Below are 19,596 nucleotides of genomic sequence, written 5' to 3'. Positions count from 1 at the left end.
ACACAATCAGTATGTATGAGAGAAAGGACTTCAACCCGAGTCTTCCTAACACCAAATCTAGCTTATTGTCAACTCTGTCACACTGTCTATCCTTGTGTACCGTGTTTAGAGTAATACTATGCCACTAAGATGGTCATGACTGGTTACCCTTCTGATAAATGAGATATAAGAATATCATATTTAGTTCTGGGTAACATGTTTTAAGAAAGCTATTAGCAAAATAGAGCATATCCAGAAGATTCCAAAACATCATTTTTCTTCTTTAAAATCAATTTCAAAGGTATAAGAGAAAATGTTTCATGATATTTAACTTTATACAGATGTTTTATGTTTTAGTGACACTGAAAATATGAATAGATATCAATACAAAAGCATAAAGACATATCATTGATTTTGACATATCCTGTATCTCTCAATTGCTGATGTGGTTCCTCCCAAACTATACTTAACTTTTCATGGCCTTAGACAACTTTTGTCCTCAAATCAATCTTGGGCCTTTTAACCCTCTTCAACCACTGAATGTCAACATTTTTTTTTTAAATTTTAGAGGCAGGTGGTACAGGGGATAGAGTACAAGCCCTGGAATCAGGAAGATGAGTTTAAATCAAGCTTTAGACACTTACTAGCTGTGGGACCCTGGGCAAGTCACAACTTTTGTCTTAGTTTCTCCATCTTTAGATAATAAAAGCATCTACCAAACACAGAACAAAAACAACTGCTTGATCACATGGGGATATGCTTGGGAACATAGACTCTAAACAATCACGCTAATGCAAATATTAATAATATAGAAATAGGCCTTGACCAATGACACATGTTGTAGAATAAGGGAAGAGAGAGTTTGCATTTAGGAGAGAGACCAGTCTCTTGGAGGGACCAGCTGAAGTGAGAGTGGAGAAGGGGCGAAGAAAAGCTGTGAATTCTAAGGAAGAATCAGAAGCTTGGAATCCAACTGACAGATGACTTCCAGCCTGGGAGGTGGAGGAGAAAGGTGGATTTCCCAAAAGCTGAGAAGAAGCCCATTTCATTTGAGACTTATTATCCCTTCTGAAACCCTGAACACCTCTCTGAACACCTCCACTGGGACTCTCAAATACAGCTGTCTAAAATACTCAAGAGGGATTGTGGATTTGGACTTTTGAATAGAGCCACCCAGTCTCTCTCTCTCTCTCTCTCTCTCTCTCTCTCTCTCTCTCTCTCTCTCTCTCTCTCTCTCTCTCTCTCTCTCTCTCTCTCATCCCTGGACTTATACTTTCAAGATCTAGTTTGTTTGAGAGTAGTGGCAAGAAAGCAGTTGGTAAAAAGGAGAGGTCAGGGCTGATAAGGCTGTGACCTTCAGACTCTGGAGGGACAACCTGCAAGAGGAGAGAATCTTTAGGGTTTCCTTTTTACCCACTTTCCGGCCTCATATCCTTGCCATCCCCTTCCTACCTTAACCTCAATAAATTATTTGACATTTAGGATTTTGGGTTTGGGCCTGTCTCTAAATAACATAACAAAGGGGATCAAAGGTTTGAGAGAGTCACACCTCTCACTAAGAGAAGGTTTGACTTCCAGACTCCAGAGATTTCAAGACTATCTGACCAAGGAAACTGATGATCACTTCTAAGCCCCTGAAAAGGCTAACAGTTAATGTCCCTTTGGGAAGCAGAAGTATAAGAGATCATCTTGCCTCTCAAAGACAGATTTGATCTCAGGAGCCCTGGGCTCCTCTGAGGGAGGCATCTTATTATCTCAATGGGGCAATTCCTCTCTAGTCTTCTGTGCTCCATCTCCCAGATAATATCTCTGTGGAGACATATGACTTTTTCAAGGGGACAGGACTTGGCTTATCTCTCCCCATAAGTAAGGGAGGAGAGAAATAATCCCTTCAGCCTCTCTCACCCCTTTTTCCTCCTCCCCATTTCTTCTCCTTTTTACAATGTAAAACCCAGTGGAATTACACATCAGCTATGGGAGTGGAGGGGAGGTAAAGAACATGAATCATGTAACCATGTAAAATTATTCTAAATTAATTAATTAAATAAAATTTTCCAAATTTAAAAAAAGCATCTACCTCTCAGGGTAGTTATAAGGTCCAAATAAGACAATATTGGAAAAGTGATTTGCAAAACATAAAGTATCATATAATTACGAGAATTCTCCTCCTCCTCCTTCTCCTTCTCCTTCTCCTTCTCCTTCTCCTTCTCCTTCTCCTTCTCCTTCTCCTCCTTCTCCTTCTCCTTCTCCTTCTCCTCCTTCTCCTTCTCCTTCTCCTTCTCCTTCTCCTTCTCCTTCTCCTTCTCCTTCTTCTTCTTCTTCTTCTTCTTCTTCTTCTTCTTCTTCTTCTTCTTCTTCTTCTTCTTCTTCTTCTTCTTCTTCAGCAGGGCTTCTATAAATGTCTTGACTCAAATTTTCCATTATTTCTCCCCAAAATGTGGAAGGATTTTCATTTTCCTTAGAAGTCAAATATAATGATGATGGCAATGATGACAGTTTACATCCTTTCCTTTGTCTCAACTATTTCATCCCTGTTCTGGCCCATCTAACTATTGTCTTCTTGTCTAAGATTCTTTTGGTTAGAAGGCAGGAAAGTTGATGGCTGAGATGTTTTGTTGATAATAAGGGACCAAAAGGGAGAGGCTGGCCTAATGATATATTGAGCATGTTGTTGATAAATGGTAGGAGGCATGGTGGCAATGGAGAGTTGTCCTAGTTTTGCCCCATTCTTAGTGTTTGCAAATGTTACAATAATGTAAGGAATTTTATCAGTATGCTAAATGGGAACATTTCACGCTCTACCATTGGAAGGATACATAGAAACTAGCTATAGTAGACACAGTCCCATCCTCCCCAACATATATTTTTATATATGTATGTACGTATGTATGTTATAGATATCTCCACTTTTTTTTTTTGGTCCAAACCACTGTTTTTATCAGTGTTGGGAACTTCTGGCAGGAAAAATACCTCTACTTATTCAAATCTGCCACTATTTTGCAATGAATAGTCTTTGAATTGACTAAGGCACTGAGGTTAAATGAATTACTTGCCCAGGGTCACATAGTCAATATGGATCAGAGGTGGGACTTGAACCCATGACACACAATCACTCTTTATCCATTATCATATGCTATCCAAAGAGAAAGACATTAATTAGGGCACTTTAGGAAGTCGAATTGATGCTGCAACCAATTAAATTCAAACAATGAGTTATCCCATGGAATTAATATAGGCTATTCAAAGGGTAATTAGAGATCATGCTACAGGAATTAATCTACATTTTGGTTTGGGGATGAATTCAGAGATTTCAAGATAATGTGGATTGTTAGGAGTCCTAGGTTTGACTGAGGCTTTGATTATACCATCCCAAGTTCACATGTTTATATGGTTTCTCTTATCCACTAGAATTAAGGGAGGACTACATACTCAGAATTTAATATATGTATGAACACACCAACTGTAAACTATGTCAGATTTGTTTGCAGAAATCATTAATAAGGACAACAAAATTACAGGCAATTATCCAATTTGCATATGCAAATAAAATGGGTTGCAGGTGTAAAGGGTATGTATACATTTTTACAGGCTTCCCCATGGCATCCTTGAGTAGTTGACCTTTTGTATCTATTAAAAGTCATGTTTCCAGATGGCAAGTGATGTCTTACCTGTGACAAATACAGACGCATAAATAATTGCCATTTTCAGACAGATTAATTGAGTAGTTTGCAAAAAGAGGATGTGGGATAATTTGCAGGGATGACAGCCAAAGAAAAGGTTCTACAAATATATGTCATTTGGTTCTATTCAAACTCATTTCCATTTTATGTTATACATCCATGTATACCAATTCTAAATGTAATCTACAAAGAGATACTTGTGGAAAATAAGTAGATTGTATTAAAATGATTTTATACTAGAAAGAAAATATATTACATTTTCACATATCTTTAAGATACAGAACTATGTTCCTTAGAAAAATAGGAAAGAGAGACAGAGGAGAGAGAGAGAGAGAGAGAGAGAGAGAGAGAGAGAGAGAGAGAGAGAGAGAGAGAGAGAGAGAGAGAGAGATTATGGTGTTTCTGGACCACTGCTAATGAACCATTTTAGATTTTCACCAGTTTAGAAAAGTTTTATTTCAAAAAGTTATTAATTCTTAAAACTTAAAAACTTAAAAAAAATCCCAATTCACATTCCTAAAAAACTTGATATATTTTCCTTTTCCAGAAATTCTTTTTTTTTTTGCCTTCTCCTATCTGGCCTATTTTTTCTCATCGACTCTAGGAACACATCTCTTGAGCATTTGGATTAGGGTAAGTGCTATTTGAGTTAGAAAACATTGACGCCATGATCATAGAACCAACAGATCCCCTTAAAATGTTCATATACTATAACCCTTTCATTTCAGAGATGAGGAAACTGAAGCCAAACGCTGTTAAATGAGTTGCCAAAGTCACAGTAGTTTTGAAGAACTAGGATTCGAACCCACATTAATGGACTCCAAATCAAGTACACTTTCCACTACACCCAATTAACTCACTATAGAGTGGATGCTATCAGTCTAGGAACTGGAGACCCTCAAGGAGTTCCTGGATAGATTTTTAGGTCTCTGGGAATTTGGATGGGAAAAATTATTTTTTTTCCTTTTCATAATTTATTTCTTTTGTAAAACTACATATCTTCTTTCATACATTTAGAAATATTATTCTGAGAAGGATTCATGGGCTTAGCCAGACTTACAAAGAGCCTAAAAAGAAACACAAAAAAAGACTGAGAAATCTTACTCTCAAGTCAGTTTACCAATTTACTCTTCCATTTCAAAATCTTTCACTACAGTTGGTGGCTTCATTTGAACAAGAAAGGTCTTAGTTTCCAACTAAACTTTTATATTCAAAGTAAGCATATTAAAGGAAGAGTAACTTTTGGATATTACCGTTCATTTTCTCTTACGATCTCCTTTCCCTTTTTCCAAGTATAGGCAGGTCGTGGGGAAGCCTTTGGTTTACACTCAATGACAACTTCACCTCCCACTTTAACCAGGGTCATCCTTTTCAAGAGGGTTCTGGAGAAGTCTGGACCCAGAGCTGAAAGAGAATATAGAAACTTAATTTATTAGGTATTGGAGGGTAACAAAATAAGCAAAAAAGTAAAATAAACTGTCTTTCATTGTCTTGTGTTATAAGGAAAAGGAGCAGGAGCTGCTGCAAAGAGGGGCTTCTGTAAAGAATTCTGGGGGTGTGAGAACTTGGCTTTTGACTGACAACAGTTGAAGCTAAGGGTGGCAGTGAGTCTAGCTCCTTGGGTGGACCTTGTGAGTTGGACTAGTCTTCCTCTCTTGTGACTGTATCCATTATCCAGGGCTGGTTCCTGTGTCCCTGAGTGTGTATCTTGTGGCTGATAGAGTGATTTCCAATAGAACTGCTCAAGACATCCAAGTGCCAACTATCAGTGAGAAGTCTTTCCTCTTGTCCTGTTTGCTACCTCCAATTCCTTATAATTCTTGACTATCAGCAAAAGTTGAGCATCTTCATGACAGATGGGAATTATCACTGATTTTAAGAGAAGAAAAAAACTGGCCATATCTTTAGAATGGGTCGTAAGGGGGAAATGTGTGGATGGTTGACTCGTTTATACTCATACAACACTGGTGATGTTAGAAAGGTGATTTGGCATTGTATATGGTGCTATTAGAGTATTATCTGAAAGTGATCTCTGGAGCCATCTCATCCAACTCCTTCAATTTACAATTAAGGGACTGAGGCTGAGGGAGACCTAGTGATTTGTCCATGGATAACAAGTCAGCATTAAAGGCAGACATAGAATCCAGGTTCTTTTGACTAATTGTGCCATGTAATAGAGGATCAGTTTTAAATTCAGGAGGATCTAGATTCAAATTCTGACACTGAAATACACTGGCTAATTTAATTATATATATGTATATATATATAATTTAATAATTAAAATCATTTAATTTTTTATTGTCCCAGGTAACTTCCTTAGGCAGAAAATTATACTTGTCATTCATCTGCATCAATAGAGACCATTTTTAGCACTGGAAGTACTCTACAATTTTAAAAGCATATTCCCATATGAAAAAAAATAAATAAACCAAATTAACTTATAGCCTGGGAAGAGTTGTCTAAAATATATCAAAAACTATCATTTTCCCCTTCTTCATGAAGAAATAGGAAAATTTTTTTATTGTCTCTAGACACAAATGACTGCTTGACTTAGATAAGGCACTATCGATAAGGCTATTAGCTAGGAAAAAAAAATCTCATTTCTCTACTTAGCCTGTGTAGACATTAAGAGGTCACTCAGACTGAACATTAACAAATTATTTTCTCCATAAAGGGATGGAAGCATAGCATATCTGAATCTTCAGAAAAGGAAAATGAGCATCGCTTTGGAGGGCCTCTCTTCTTTTCAAAGTAGTATATGCTTGCTAGATCTCTAGTGCTACAATGATTAAACTCTAAAATCTAACATCTCAGATTCTTAATGGGACTTCAAAGAGGCTTCCAGAGTAAAGGTTTGATAATAGGGAATATACAGGTCAGAGGAGCATGGGATTGATTATCAAATACGGACTTGTGCTAAAAGTGACTAATATGTACAGTCTTGGATACAGAAATCCTACATCTGGGCCTAAACCCCAAGCAGGTCAAAGATAGAAAAAGAGATCTCATATCCACCAAAATATTAATTCTTTACAGCCCCTTTTTTGATGTTGGTATCAAGGAATTAGCAAAGTTAGTAACATGACTAAGCACTCAAATAACACTTGAAAAAGGTTTGCTTGAACACAGTGCTATTTTATTTGATCCTTACAATATAAAAAAGAAGGTACTTGCAAAAGCTGAGGGTTTAGGGGAATTAAATGACTTGCCCAAGGTCACACAGCTAGTAAGTATCCAAGGCAGGATGTGAACTCAAGTTCTATTCACTATTCCACTTAGCTAGCCACTATCATATTGAAAAATAGAGAAACTAACTGAGGATGTGAAATTAATGGAATATTATTATTGTCATAAGAAATGAAGAAAAATGAATTCAGAGACATATATGAAGAAATGTGAACTTATATAACATGAAGCGAGTAATCCTTGGAAAAAGTCTAAATGATGCCTATGACAATGTAAATGGAAAGAATCATAAAAACTGAAACTGAACATTATAATTAATCATAACTACAAAGGGACGAGAAAAACATCTTCCAAGCTTCCTATGAGATGTGAGGGACTTATTGATAGAATCACAGAACTGAAGATGTAGGAGAAACTTTAGTGTCCATCTAGGACAGCCCAATTCAACAAATGTCATCTAATCTTTGCTTGAAGGACTCCAAGAAGAATGAACATACCTCCCCTCAAGGTGCACATTCCTCTTTTGGACAGCTCTAGTTGTTATGGAGTTTTTTCTTGACAGCAAACTAAAACTGACTTCCTAGAAACAGACACCTATTACTCTGGGTTTTGCTTTCTGAGGCTAAATAGAAAAATCTAAATCCCTTTCCATATGACAGGTCTTCAAATGCTTGAAGATGGCCATTGAATTCCTCCTGAGTTTTTCTTCTTGAGGGTAAGTATGCCCAGTTCCTTTTATTGACATGGACTTAAGGAACTTCACCATCCTGGTAGCTCTCTTTGGGATATTCTCTAGCTTACCAATATTCTTCTTAAGGCATGCTAACCAGAACTCAGATGAATTCGTCTGACAAAAGCATATAATAGAGAAGAAACTCCATTTTTCTAGAAGTTATGCCTCTCTTGAGGCAGACAGAGATTGCATTATTTTTGCCTGTCACGTAAGAGAATTCACTACCTCTCAGATCTATTTCAAAATAACTGAAATTTAACTATGCTCCCCCCAACTAGTTCTTGTGAAGGTGTTCTTCTTTTCTTTTATGTAGACAAGTATCAGACTAACTTTATCACTATTGAATTTCATCTTATTGGATTCAATCCCATACTGTAAGCTTGTCAAGATCACTTGGGATATTGCCTCTAACATATAATGTATTAGCTCTCCCTTTTGACTTTATGTCATCTTCAGATACTTGAGAAGTGTGACATTTCTGCCTTTACTCAAGTCATTGACAACAAAAATTAAACAGTCAAAATTAAACAGTGCATGGTCAAGGACAGATCCCTTGGGTACTCTATTAGAGACCTACTGACATGGTGTTCTTGGACTTACTAATAGTTACTGTTTGAGCTTGATCATTTAACTATTTATGCAGTCTTTTAAGTCAAATATTCTCAATATGGAGTATATGGACCCCCCAAAGGCCTATGAATTAATTTCAAATTGTTCTTGAACTTGGAATGGGAAAAAATTACATCATTATTTGCATTAAAGTTTAACTTTAAGGTTTAGCATTTCTTTCAAACAAGAATATATGTATCAACAATTATTCTGAGAAAACTATTCCATTGTCCTCACCAAACTTCTAGGGGGTTTAAGAAACAAAGTTAAGAACCTATCATCTAGAGAGGAACTGTATCATCTCGAGACCTGTATTCTCATTTAATCTTTATGTCTTTATCTTCCTGACAAAAAGAGTATGAGAGACTCTCCCAAAATTTTTCCTAAGATGTAGGTAAATTACAGATAGGACATTACCCTCATTTATTAATATAGCAATCCTGTCCAATAAAGGAGCCCAGAATGACTTATTCTTGATGTAGCCATGCTGACTCCTTGTAATTATTTTTCCTTTCTTGACCCTCACTCAATCATATCTTTTATCACCTGTTTAGACATTTAACTAGGAACTGAAGTTAAGTGCACTCCATGAGGAGACTGGGGGTGTGGAATGTTGCACATGCTATCAGACACAAATGACATGTTGGTTGGCTTTGCTGAAATTGTTTTGTATTTTGTAGCCTTTCTTATATGAGAAGGCTCATTGAGTAGTGAATGTTGCACAGTAAATATATTATGAAATGAATAATAGTTGTCAATTAAAAACTCATACGCACATGCAACAAAACCCTAACAAACAAAATGACATTTTCCTGTTAATAATAGGGAAATTGGGGTTTTATTGGTCTCATCCTTGAGTAAGATGGTGAAGTGTATGTTCTCCAAAACTGATGGATCAAAGAAGGAATGTGGGAATATGCAACCACTTCTCCATTCACATGTAGGAGCCAGATAGCCAAAGAAAATTATAGAGTAGAGAGCTGAAGTAGAGAAGAAAAGAGTAGCCACCATTACATATTTTTTTTATTCTTATCTCCACCTTCTCTGTGGTAACATCACAAGATGAGTAAGGGCAAGTCTCTGACCTTTAATTTAGTGCTGATTCAAGAGGGTAGGGTTGGGGGATATACCTTTAATGGGCACCTGAAAGTGCTCTTGCCCAGGTTGGATGGTAGTGGGGAGAATAAAAATGGAGAAGAGAAAGTCACCAGCTCTAAAAACTGATACCTCCACTCTGGCTATCATCCCTATCTCCTTCTCTACTCCCCTCTGGAAGTTAATCACCAAGAATCACCCTGGTTTGGAGAGGAGATTTTATTTTATACTTCATGGTCCTCTACCTCCACTTAACTTGTTGGTCATCAGCCAAGTTAACTCAAGTCAATAAGTATTTATGTGTAAAGTGCTTCAAAAATTGCAGAGGTATATAACTTACTAGTCCATCTTGCTTCCCAACTCCCAGTTAGAACTGTAAGATCCTTAGGGTGTCATGGTTATTTATATTTGTAAACTTGGGGCTTAATACAGTGTTTGACACAAAGTAAGTGTTTATGGAATGTTCTCTCTCTGCTCCCCCTTCACCACCATACACCGTATACTCACTCTTCCTTCCTTCCTTCCTTCCTTCCTTCCTTCCTTCCTTCCTTCCTTCCTTCCTTCCTTCCTTCCTTCCTTCCTTCCTTCCTTCCTTCCTTCCTTCCTTCCTTTTTCCTTCCTTCCTTCCTTCCTTCCTTCCTTCCTTCCTTCCTTCCTTCCTTCCTTCCTTCCTTCCTTCCTTCCTTCCTTCCTTCCTTCCTTTCATTATTGTCAGGTTGATTCTTATGAATATTCTTCTGCTTTTTCATTTTCTTTTCTTTTTCTTTAACCAAATATTAGTTTAAAAAAAAAAACCCTTACCCTTTGTTTTAGAATCAATACTGTGTATTGCTTCCAAGACAGAAGAGAGGTAAAAGCCAGGAAATGGGGGCTTAAGTGACTTGCCAGGGACTCACTGCAATGGAAGTATCTCAAGCCAGATTGGAACCTAGGACTGTGTCCGAACCTGGTTTTTATACATTGAGCTGCCTAGCTGCCCCACCAACTAGTCATTTGAGGGCTAGATAGTAGTAACTTAGTCATGTATGATCTTGTTTGAAGCCTTTGAAAACATGAAGCGTGTCCCAGTTCCCTGGTAAAATATACTTAGACCATTTTTTTTTTCATAGCACAGGCCATTCTATTCTTTTATTCTCTTTCTCTCTCTCACTTTGACTCCATAGTTGCCCTGGGCCTTTGAGGCATTTCCTTGGACTTGATACCTGCCCACTGAGACATATCTCTTTATATTCTTAATATATAAATGGATTTTGAAGATTTCTATATTAGCATTTAATTCCCCAAGCAAAGATGTTATTTTCTTTGATTGCCTTTGAGCTAAAATTTCCCCAAAGTAGTCAACACATACTGTATTTTAATCCTCTGTGTTTGATAAATATACTCCTAGTTTCCAAGAAGAAATCTCTGTGTGTAATATATTGAAGTATAATTTACCAAAGCCCACACCTATCAATATCTTAAAAGATCCTTGAGTTTAAAGAGTAATTCTCTGAGAAAATTGGGGAAGTCTTGTTAACAATTTCAGTAAAGAATGAAGAAATTGAATAGTTTTCAAAGAGATGGACATTCAAGAGCTTGTTATGAGAAAAGATTCTGGAATGGATGGACTAATCCATTTGTGGATATCATATGATATTTTGAGACTTCATTTTTCCATATTTCAAAACTATAAGTTTTGGCAGTTTGTCCCAATACACTTCAAACATCAACAACTCCTTTGAGTATGAAATAAAGGAAATATACATTACAATAGCCTAGAATTTTACAAATAATTTCTTATATCTGTTGAAAACACAGGCAATGAAAATGACTTTACTTGATGTGATTTAAGTTTTTATAGAATTCATTTTCTATTGAGGTAAGTCACATAACCTTTTTGTTCCTTAGTTCATTTCTTCTGTAAAATGAGACTGGATTAGATAATCTCAGATCCCTTTCATGACTAGCACTTAATATTAATAACTAGCATTTATATTGTACAGTAAGGCTTTTAAAGTGTTTTATTATCTCATTTTCTCTTCTTCACAACAATACTAGGAGGTCAGTATCATTATAATCGTCATTTTTATAGATGAACAAACTAAGGCAAATAGAGATTAATGGCTTAGGGTAATGACCAAGCCCAAATTTGAGCTCCTGTCTTTTTGGTTCCAAGTCTAGCATTCTATTATGCCACCAAATTGCCCCTTTTAGCTCTAAATTCATTAAAGAATCCCTGTTTAATCTGCACAAGTAGAATAATCAATGTGTATATAATCACATGAAGGTTTTCAAAATACTTTATATACTCATTTAATTCTCAAGGAACCCTGGTGAAGTAAGTGAATTGTCCCCATTTTGCAGATGATAAAATAAGCGACTTGTCCATAATCACACAGCAAGCAGGATCACCAATTATAGATTTTGAGTTAAAGGGACCACAGAAGTCATTAAATCTAATCTCATTTTACAGATGTGGAAACTGGGGGCTGGAAAGCTAAGGTGACTTGGCCAAAGTCACTCTGGTGGCAGAATTGGGATTTGAACCAAGATTTAATGACTTTTTCTTTCCCTATGATACCATGCTGAACTGTCTTTGGCCCTCTACTCCCCTCTATCCCCCCCCCCCCCAACCCACCTTCCATTTTTTCCTGACTACAAGTCTTGTGCTTCTTTTATTGCACTATGCTGTCTCTCTGCAATGAAGCTGCTTGAAGATGAAAGCCAGGAAGTTCATCATTTCTTAATTAAGACACTTCATAATTGGATGAACCAAAGCACATATAGGATTTGATCAGATAAATAATTGGGATTTGACAAATTAACCTGACAGGATCTAGAGGACTCGATCTATGAGTGCATTCTCTAAATTGTTACAGGTGAGCTTCTCAATAGGAACTCATAACTGAAAAAAATCATAAAGTAACTTTCTTTGTATGACCACAATTACCTTCTGGAGACAATTTTTTTAAAAATCTTTACCTTCTGTCTTGGAATCGATACTGTATATTGGTTCCAAGGCAGAAGAGTGGTAAGGGCTAGGCAATGGGGGTTAAGTGACTTGCCCAGGGTCACACAGCTGGGGAATGTCTGAGGCTGGATTTAAACCTAGGACCTCCTGTCTCTAAACCTGGTCCTCAATTCACTGAGCTACCCAGATGCCCCCTGGAGACAAATTCTTGACAGAGTCTGTGGACCCTGAAGGGTGCATTGTATGTTTTCAACTCAGGCAAAGTTCAGTAGTGAAACAGAATTTAAAAACCCATAGTTTAAAGAGGGAGAAACATATAGTATCTTCATAACTACAATATTAATAAAATAATTAATAATTAAATATGTTAATTAAAAAGTTTTTAAGAATGGAGAGTCAGCCACCCAACAGTCCTGTCAAATTTCCATTTAATGGATAGACACTCACACTTATGTGACAATACACTGTCCCTTCTATAGGTGTTTATATTGAAACTTCAGAGAGTGGCCAGTTCTCTAGTGCTCATCTCCTTCTACTTGTATGGTTTGATTCTGACAGAGCTTGGTTGTAGACAAGCCCTGGCCAAAGCTCCCACGAGTAGGTACATGCAGAACGATTATTTTAAATCTAGTCAATCCTGGTGCACACACGTGCACACGCATACGCGAAGGCAGACACGGAAATTGTAGCAAAGCAGTGACTTCTCTAGGATCCTAAGAATTGGAAAGAGTTAATGAGAATTCTAAAAGACCCTCATTTGAGATTCAGAAGACTTCCAAACACTAGCTTATTCAATGTAAGTGTAGTTAATGAGAGAGGGAGAATTAATCAATCCAAAACGCTATGTTAAGCACCAACCCAGTATTAGGGCATCACTCCACCAGCTGAGTAATGAGTTACAACCTGCTGAACCTCTTCAGCATAATAAGCATACCTGTATCTACCAATAGCTCATTGATACTTTGATGGATTGTGATCTCCCTGTAAGAGGCACTCTGCTCATTCACATCTAAACCCATCCACATCTTTCCATCTGGTGCGACTCTTAGTCGTGTTTTTCAACAAATCTAACATGCTAGGGCTTCCCCCTCCAATTCTTGATATTGCCTGAATATCAGTGGAGTCGGAGGGTTGATATCAGGTTGTCCTTTATTTTTAATATGTGCAGAGTGTAGGAGGAAAGGAAGAAGCATTTATAAAACCTACTATGTGCCAGCCACCATGGTAAGTGCTTTTGACATATTATCTCATTTCAACTTCATGACAATAGACAGGTAGGTGCTATTATTATCCCCATTTTACAGCAGAGGAAACAGGTAAACAGAGATTTAGAAGCTTGGCCAGGGTCCCAAATTTAATAAATGTCTGAGACTAGATCTGAATGTGTTGACTCCAGGTCCAAAGCTCCATTTACAGTGTCACCAGCTATTCCTTATTGTAAAATGATACTTAGCAACTTTTGGAATTGGGGCAAGCAGTTGTTGGGGGACTAGAGGAGAGATCATAGGGCATCATTTTATTAAAGGAAGAAAACTAGTCCCAGGGGTGGGAAACCAGAAGTCCATTTAACCGAGTGAAACAGCTACAAAAGAAGTGCTATACCTCATCTCATAGCATCACATTTGAACCAATTATTTTTGCTAATTAGGAACTACACTCCTTAACCTGTTGAAGAAATAGAAGTGTTAATTACACCCTCTAAATTTTCACACCCTGGTTGTTCTGTCTTAGGTACATCTCTGGCTGTAGGAATGACCTGCCTCCTTTTCCTGTCATATATTTCACCAAGTATATCCTTTATTTCTCTTGTTCATCTCTTTGTTGGTAATATATTACAATCTACATTTATTACAATGATCCGAATCAGGGTAACATGTTACAATCTACATAAAATTATCAGAATCAGGGTAACATGTTACAATCTACATGTATTAATATTATCAGAAGCAGGAAGCTGAGAAAAGCTTTTGATGCTGGCCTCAACCACTTATTTTTATTTAATTAAACTCTGCTATATAACCCAGGCTTTGCTTCAACACACTTTGTTGTTAATTACTCTAAGTGGCCAACAGGGGGACTCTTGAAGGTAAGTGTTCTGGGAGCCAATGATGATTTCCATAAGGCTCAAGACTTGACCAATAGTTAATTCCTAAGCCTAATAGACAGAAGTAGCCATGTGAGGGGAGCACAGCCATGTGAAATTTGTCTCTAGTTATTTCAGCAGGTTAGTTCTCCCACAAATCACTCCTCCCCTCTGGCCATTGGATGACTCCTCTCTAAAATGAAGTGGTTGGACTAAATGACCTCGAAGGTCTCTCCCAGCTCGGAATCTATGATCCTTTTCTCACTTGTAGAAACATCCCTGGGAAGGCAGTTGATAGCTACTCTGTAAGATGGCCTTTTAAAAGTTCAGTATTTCATACAGGCTATTATCTCACATTTTATCTCATTATACAATAAAAATAAAACCTATAGTGCATTCATTCAAAACTTTTCTGTCGGTGAGATGATGTTAGTATTAGGTAGATAGAATGAGATGCATTTCTTGACTCATTGTGCATGCAACTAGTTGGCTGGACACCGTGTCTGAGTTTCTTCATATATAGTTACAGCCCATTGAAAGAGATGGCCCATTTGTTATTTGTGATAATACGTATGGGTTTGGACTGAAGTTCACCTTTACACAAGATTGCTCTCAGGAAATCCACTAAGAGGGAGGTGAAATTTGTCCTTGGGAAGTTTCCATCTCCCTTTTTTAGTATTCTTTTCTCCCTTTTTGGTTCGTGGCTTCCCGTTCGGGTTGTACCACAGAGCCCCAGGACCTCACATCCAGCCAGTTGCCATCATTCCCTATAATGTGTTTGCTTGTCTTCCAAGCTATATATGATGCATTTTTACAGGGACTTTTTATTTTTTAATTTAACAAAGTTGCATATGTGTTATTTCCCCTAGCATTGAACCCTCCCTTAAAACCATTCAGAAAAGAGGCATTTAGGTGGCTGAATGGATTGATAGAGAGCCAAGCCCGGACACAGGAAGTCCTGGGCTCCAATCTGACCTCTGATATTTTCTAGCTGTGGGACCCTGGGCAAGTCACTTAACTCTGATTGCCAAGTCCCTGCCACTTTCCTGCCTTGGAACCGGTAGTTAGCATAGATTCTAAGATGGAAGATAAGGGTTGAGTTTTTTTAAATGTTCAGCAAACACAATTAATACAGCAATTACATTGGATAATGTACTCAATACTATGCCTCTGTGGTTTCCCACCTCTCTGCCAAGAGGAAGGAAGCATATTTCATTCTACATTCTAATATTGGTCACTATAAATACTCAGAGCTCAGTTTCCTTGGTGATATTTTCTTTTGCATTATTTGTATTTCCCCCCATCCTATATGTTTATTCTTTTTTTTTTTTTAAATGGGGAGAGAGTAAAAAAGAGGATTTACTACCTCAAGACTGGCATTGAAGCAGAGGAGATAAGCTGGCTGAAAGAGAAGATATACAATAAAGGGAAAAAAAGAAGAATTCTCCCTGATTACTGCACACTTTGCAGCTCTAGCCAGGATGAACAGCCTTCAGGACACAGACCATAGAGAAAGCTCCTATTCTCACTGGAACACAAGTTGACTTGACTTAGGCAATCAAATGTTTTGGCCTGCTAAGTGTTTTTTTTTTCTTTTTTCTTTTTTGAAAACCACAGGTCTGGTTATGATGTGAGTCATTTTTCTCCTGGGTGTGGATACTTCATTCTATTTCAGTTTTTACAAGTCTTTCTTTGGGGCAGATAGGAAGTACAATGGCTAGAGCACTGTTCTTGGAATGGGAAAGATTCATTTTTATGAGTTTAAATCTGACCTGAGACAGTTACTAGTTGTGTGACCCTGTGTAAGTCACTTAACCTTATTTGCCTCAGTTTACTCATTTGTATAATGAACTGGAGAAGGAAATGGCAAACCACTCTAGTACCCCTGCCAAGAAATTCCCCAAAAGGTTACAAAGTGTTAGATATAACTGAAACAACTGAACATTAATCCTAATATTCTCTGAATTCCTTATATTCCTTATTTCTTCCTTCATGCATTGCATTCCTATATAACAGTTTATCCAGCTATTCCCCTAATCAATGGGCTAGTTCCTTGCTACCACAAAAAATTCAGCTATCAATATTTTGGTATGTACACAGGGATGTTCTATCCATTTCACCATATTGTATGCTCAATAGTGGATGCTGGGTCTGTAATAAGTAAACTTTAAGAACCTCAAATAACAAATGGGGAAATTTCTGTTAGCATGTGAGAATGGAAATTTTGTGAGCTTTCTTAGCACTCTGTCTAAACCATCAGATTCACCTCTTTTTTGCCTGTTAAAGAAGGAATTATTTGAAAAAAATTCACTTTCCCTCTTATTTCCATAAAAATCTTAAAGTGAAGTATCTGAGTAGATCTAGGTATTTAAGAGAATAAAGAAAGGCTCATTTGGGAATGACCTTTCCTCCCTTTTAGAAATCACTCTTGGGGCAATAGATACACACAACTGCAAATATTCTTACACAAATGGTCCAACCAAGGGATTCTTGAATCTCAGTATTCTGGATAAAGGAAGAGGGATTTATCAGATAATAATAGCCTTTTGGAGAGAGAGAAAAAACATGTTCCAGAACTTGTTTCCAAAGTGAAAAGGGAGATTCATTGGGATTATTTCTTGAGAGTATCCCCAAGTTTGTTAATTTGGGTATATAGCCATCCAGAGAGAGGAGAATTTTAGGGCAGTGTCAACTTCCTGAAGCACAGGTTGTTTGTGGCAAACCCTGCTGTTGTCCTCTTAAAGTGAATAATAAGAACTCATGATTACTTACAATGATTAGGGAGAAGAGGAAAGAAGAAAGTCACATGGCCCTATTAAACTGAGGAAAAGTAGTAATGATGAAAATTCAGATGATGGCAATAGCATTCATTGAGGGATAGCTGGCCTAAAAGTTGAGCGGATCTGTAAGGTAGGGTGCTTCTGATAGTCTCCCTTCAAAAGGAGTAGACCACAAGGTATCACAGATATAGCTATAAAACCCATAGTAGTGGCTTTTCACCACTTAGGAATACCTTCCTCTATAGCTACCAAGTAGTTTGGATTCTGTCTTCATGTGTAATTGCCTAAATATTTTCTAGTAAAAGTGATCACTGTTGATGAAAAGTCCAACAATTCAGGTTTGTCCATTCTTTTAATTCTTCAGCATAATTGAACTCTCTTGGTGTGATAGCAGTCATAATTCTTAACTTCTAATTGGGACTCTAGTTGAATTCAGTCTCCTATGTTTTCCTGGTAATGTGGTCACTTAACTGGAAGGCTTCTAGAGACTAGGGAAAGCAAGTTGTCTTCTTGTTGGAGTCTAACTACACTTGAAATGATCTGAATTTTTCATAATCCAGTTCAACTGGGTAGTACAAAAAATCCAACCTCCCTGGTAGATAAGCACTTCACAAAGTCTGCATGAAATAACTTTGAGTTACATCTGAATGCCTTTGTAACTTGGAAACCAATCATGTGGATTAATGCCAAACTAACTGGATAATTGTTCCAGTTTGCACCTCATTTTAATTGAATCATCCATTACTTTATGGTATTTTGAATGTCTACTCTCAGGTCAGATGACCACCACAAAACTGACTGAGCAATTCCCATTATGATAGGCTGTTAGACAAGATCTCTTTAGAGTGAGGATGGTAACTATTACTCCTCATATTTCCTTTGAATTGATCAAAGTACCCAATAAGACACTGGGTGCTCCATAAGGTCCTTTAAATATTACCATGATTGGGACTCTTCTGTAGTAAACTAGTGATGATAAGTTAGATACTAACCCAGTTCCAGTAGAAAATGTAAAGAGGTATCCCTTTTAGGCTTTGCTTAAGTCTCCCTTTTATGCATTTATGGTGCTTTGGTTGTATTAGCAGGCCAAAAATTAAACAAGGGGAAGAAAATGGGTTAATTAATCTTTGGAAAATTTTATAATTATTTTCATGACCACCAATGAATGTTCTTCTTATGACAATATATGATGATGAGTCATGGAATGGTATGGACTCTTGAAGAATAGAAACTGAAGATTATTCAAAGGACTTTGGAGAGGGGAATGATAGGTGTGAGAGGGTTAGAACACATTAAAAACAAATAGTTATGAGGGGAAGTGGTTTAAAGGATATCACTAGTAATAAAGACGGACTTGTCACTTGGTAAGAGCAGGGGATAAATAAGAGGCAGTGTCTATCCTCCACTGGTGTCTTCTTTGTCCAGAGAACAAGAGGAAGGTCATTAAACCAACTTTTCCCCTTTCCTACCCCCATTTACAAGATAATTGAATAAGGAGTAGCTTCTATCTGTACCACTGGAGGGTGTACCCTTAGTCCCCTCTTAATATTGTCACTCTTCACTCACATAATCATGGCCATTGGCTTCACTTCTATCAATCATACTATACTGATTTTTACACTTTGAAAAATATTTAGAGGGGCAGGTAAGTGGCTCAGTAGACTGAGAAATGGCCAAGCTGAGATGCGGGAGGTCCTGTGTTAAATTTAGCCTCAGACACTTTCTAACTGCATGACCCTGGGCAAGCCACTTAATCCCAATTGCCTAGCCCTTACCACTTTTCTGCCTTGGAACCAATATTTAGTATTGATTTTGAAGGAAAGTAAGGATTAAAAAAACAATTATGTGCAGTAGATTCATGCAGTAGTAGATACAATTAAACTATAAAGCTATCCAAATGGATCAATCTCTCCTCTGGGATATCGGAGCACTGAATAAGTACACTGTATATCGAGTAAGTGTAGATCAGTATGAGTAGTGGCAAGAACACCTGACCTGCAGTCAGTAGGTCAGATTTCATCTCTGGATCTCACTAGTCAGGAGACCTCAAGCAAATTGCATCTCTTTAGGCCACGGTATACCTGATCTGTGGTATAGAAATTATTAGTCATTCTTGACCTAAGTGGGCTCTTCTGGGTGTCAAATGATAATGGATTCAAGGACTTTTGGAATTCTTAAAGCCCTGTAGATAGGATGACGACGACGATGATGATGATGATGAGAGAAGCCCATGTCTCTAATCAACAGCTTTCAGATTGATTGATTTAGTCAGTATTTAGAAGCACTGCTTGTAGAAATTCCAATTAGTACCAACCACCAGGGCTGTGACTAAGTTTGGGCATGTATTGAATAGAGAAAAATCAACAATCAATTCCCAAACCCCAGTTACAAGCAACAAAGGACTGCCAATGTCTCCCCTTTTACTAATGGCCAGGCATGTTCTAAATTACTGACCCAAAGGAGAAAATATCTGCATTCCATTTGTTGATCTAATTCAGTCT

The 19,596-nt window shown here is 37.4% G+C and overlaps 1 protein-coding gene across 20 annotated transcripts in view; it reads right to left on the bottom strand.

The window, feature by feature from the left end:
• The window catches only part of LOC100619412 (contactin-4), a 1,170,520-nt gene that overhangs the window by 161,074 nt on the left and 989,850 nt on the right, over positions 1 to 19,596 (bottom strand). For all 20 annotated transcript variants that reach the window (XM_007500110.3, XM_007500117.3, XM_056804538.1 and 17 more), the window contains one exon: positions 4,913 to 5,063. In XM_007500110.3, coding sequence (XP_007500172.1) covers positions 4,913 to 5,063 — 151 coding nt within the window. The remainder of the gene's footprint in view (positions 1 to 4,912; positions 5,064 to 19,596) is intronic.

The sequence above is a fragment of the Monodelphis domestica genome, chromosome 7 (assembly GCF_027887165.1).
Source record: "Monodelphis domestica isolate mMonDom1 chromosome 7, mMonDom1.pri, whole genome shotgun sequence".
Classification (NCBI taxonomy): Eukaryota; Metazoa; Chordata; class Mammalia; order Didelphimorphia; family Didelphidae; genus Monodelphis; species Monodelphis domestica.
Note: the sequence above shows the minus strand (reverse complement) of the source record. Positions and strands in the feature narration are given on the sequence as shown.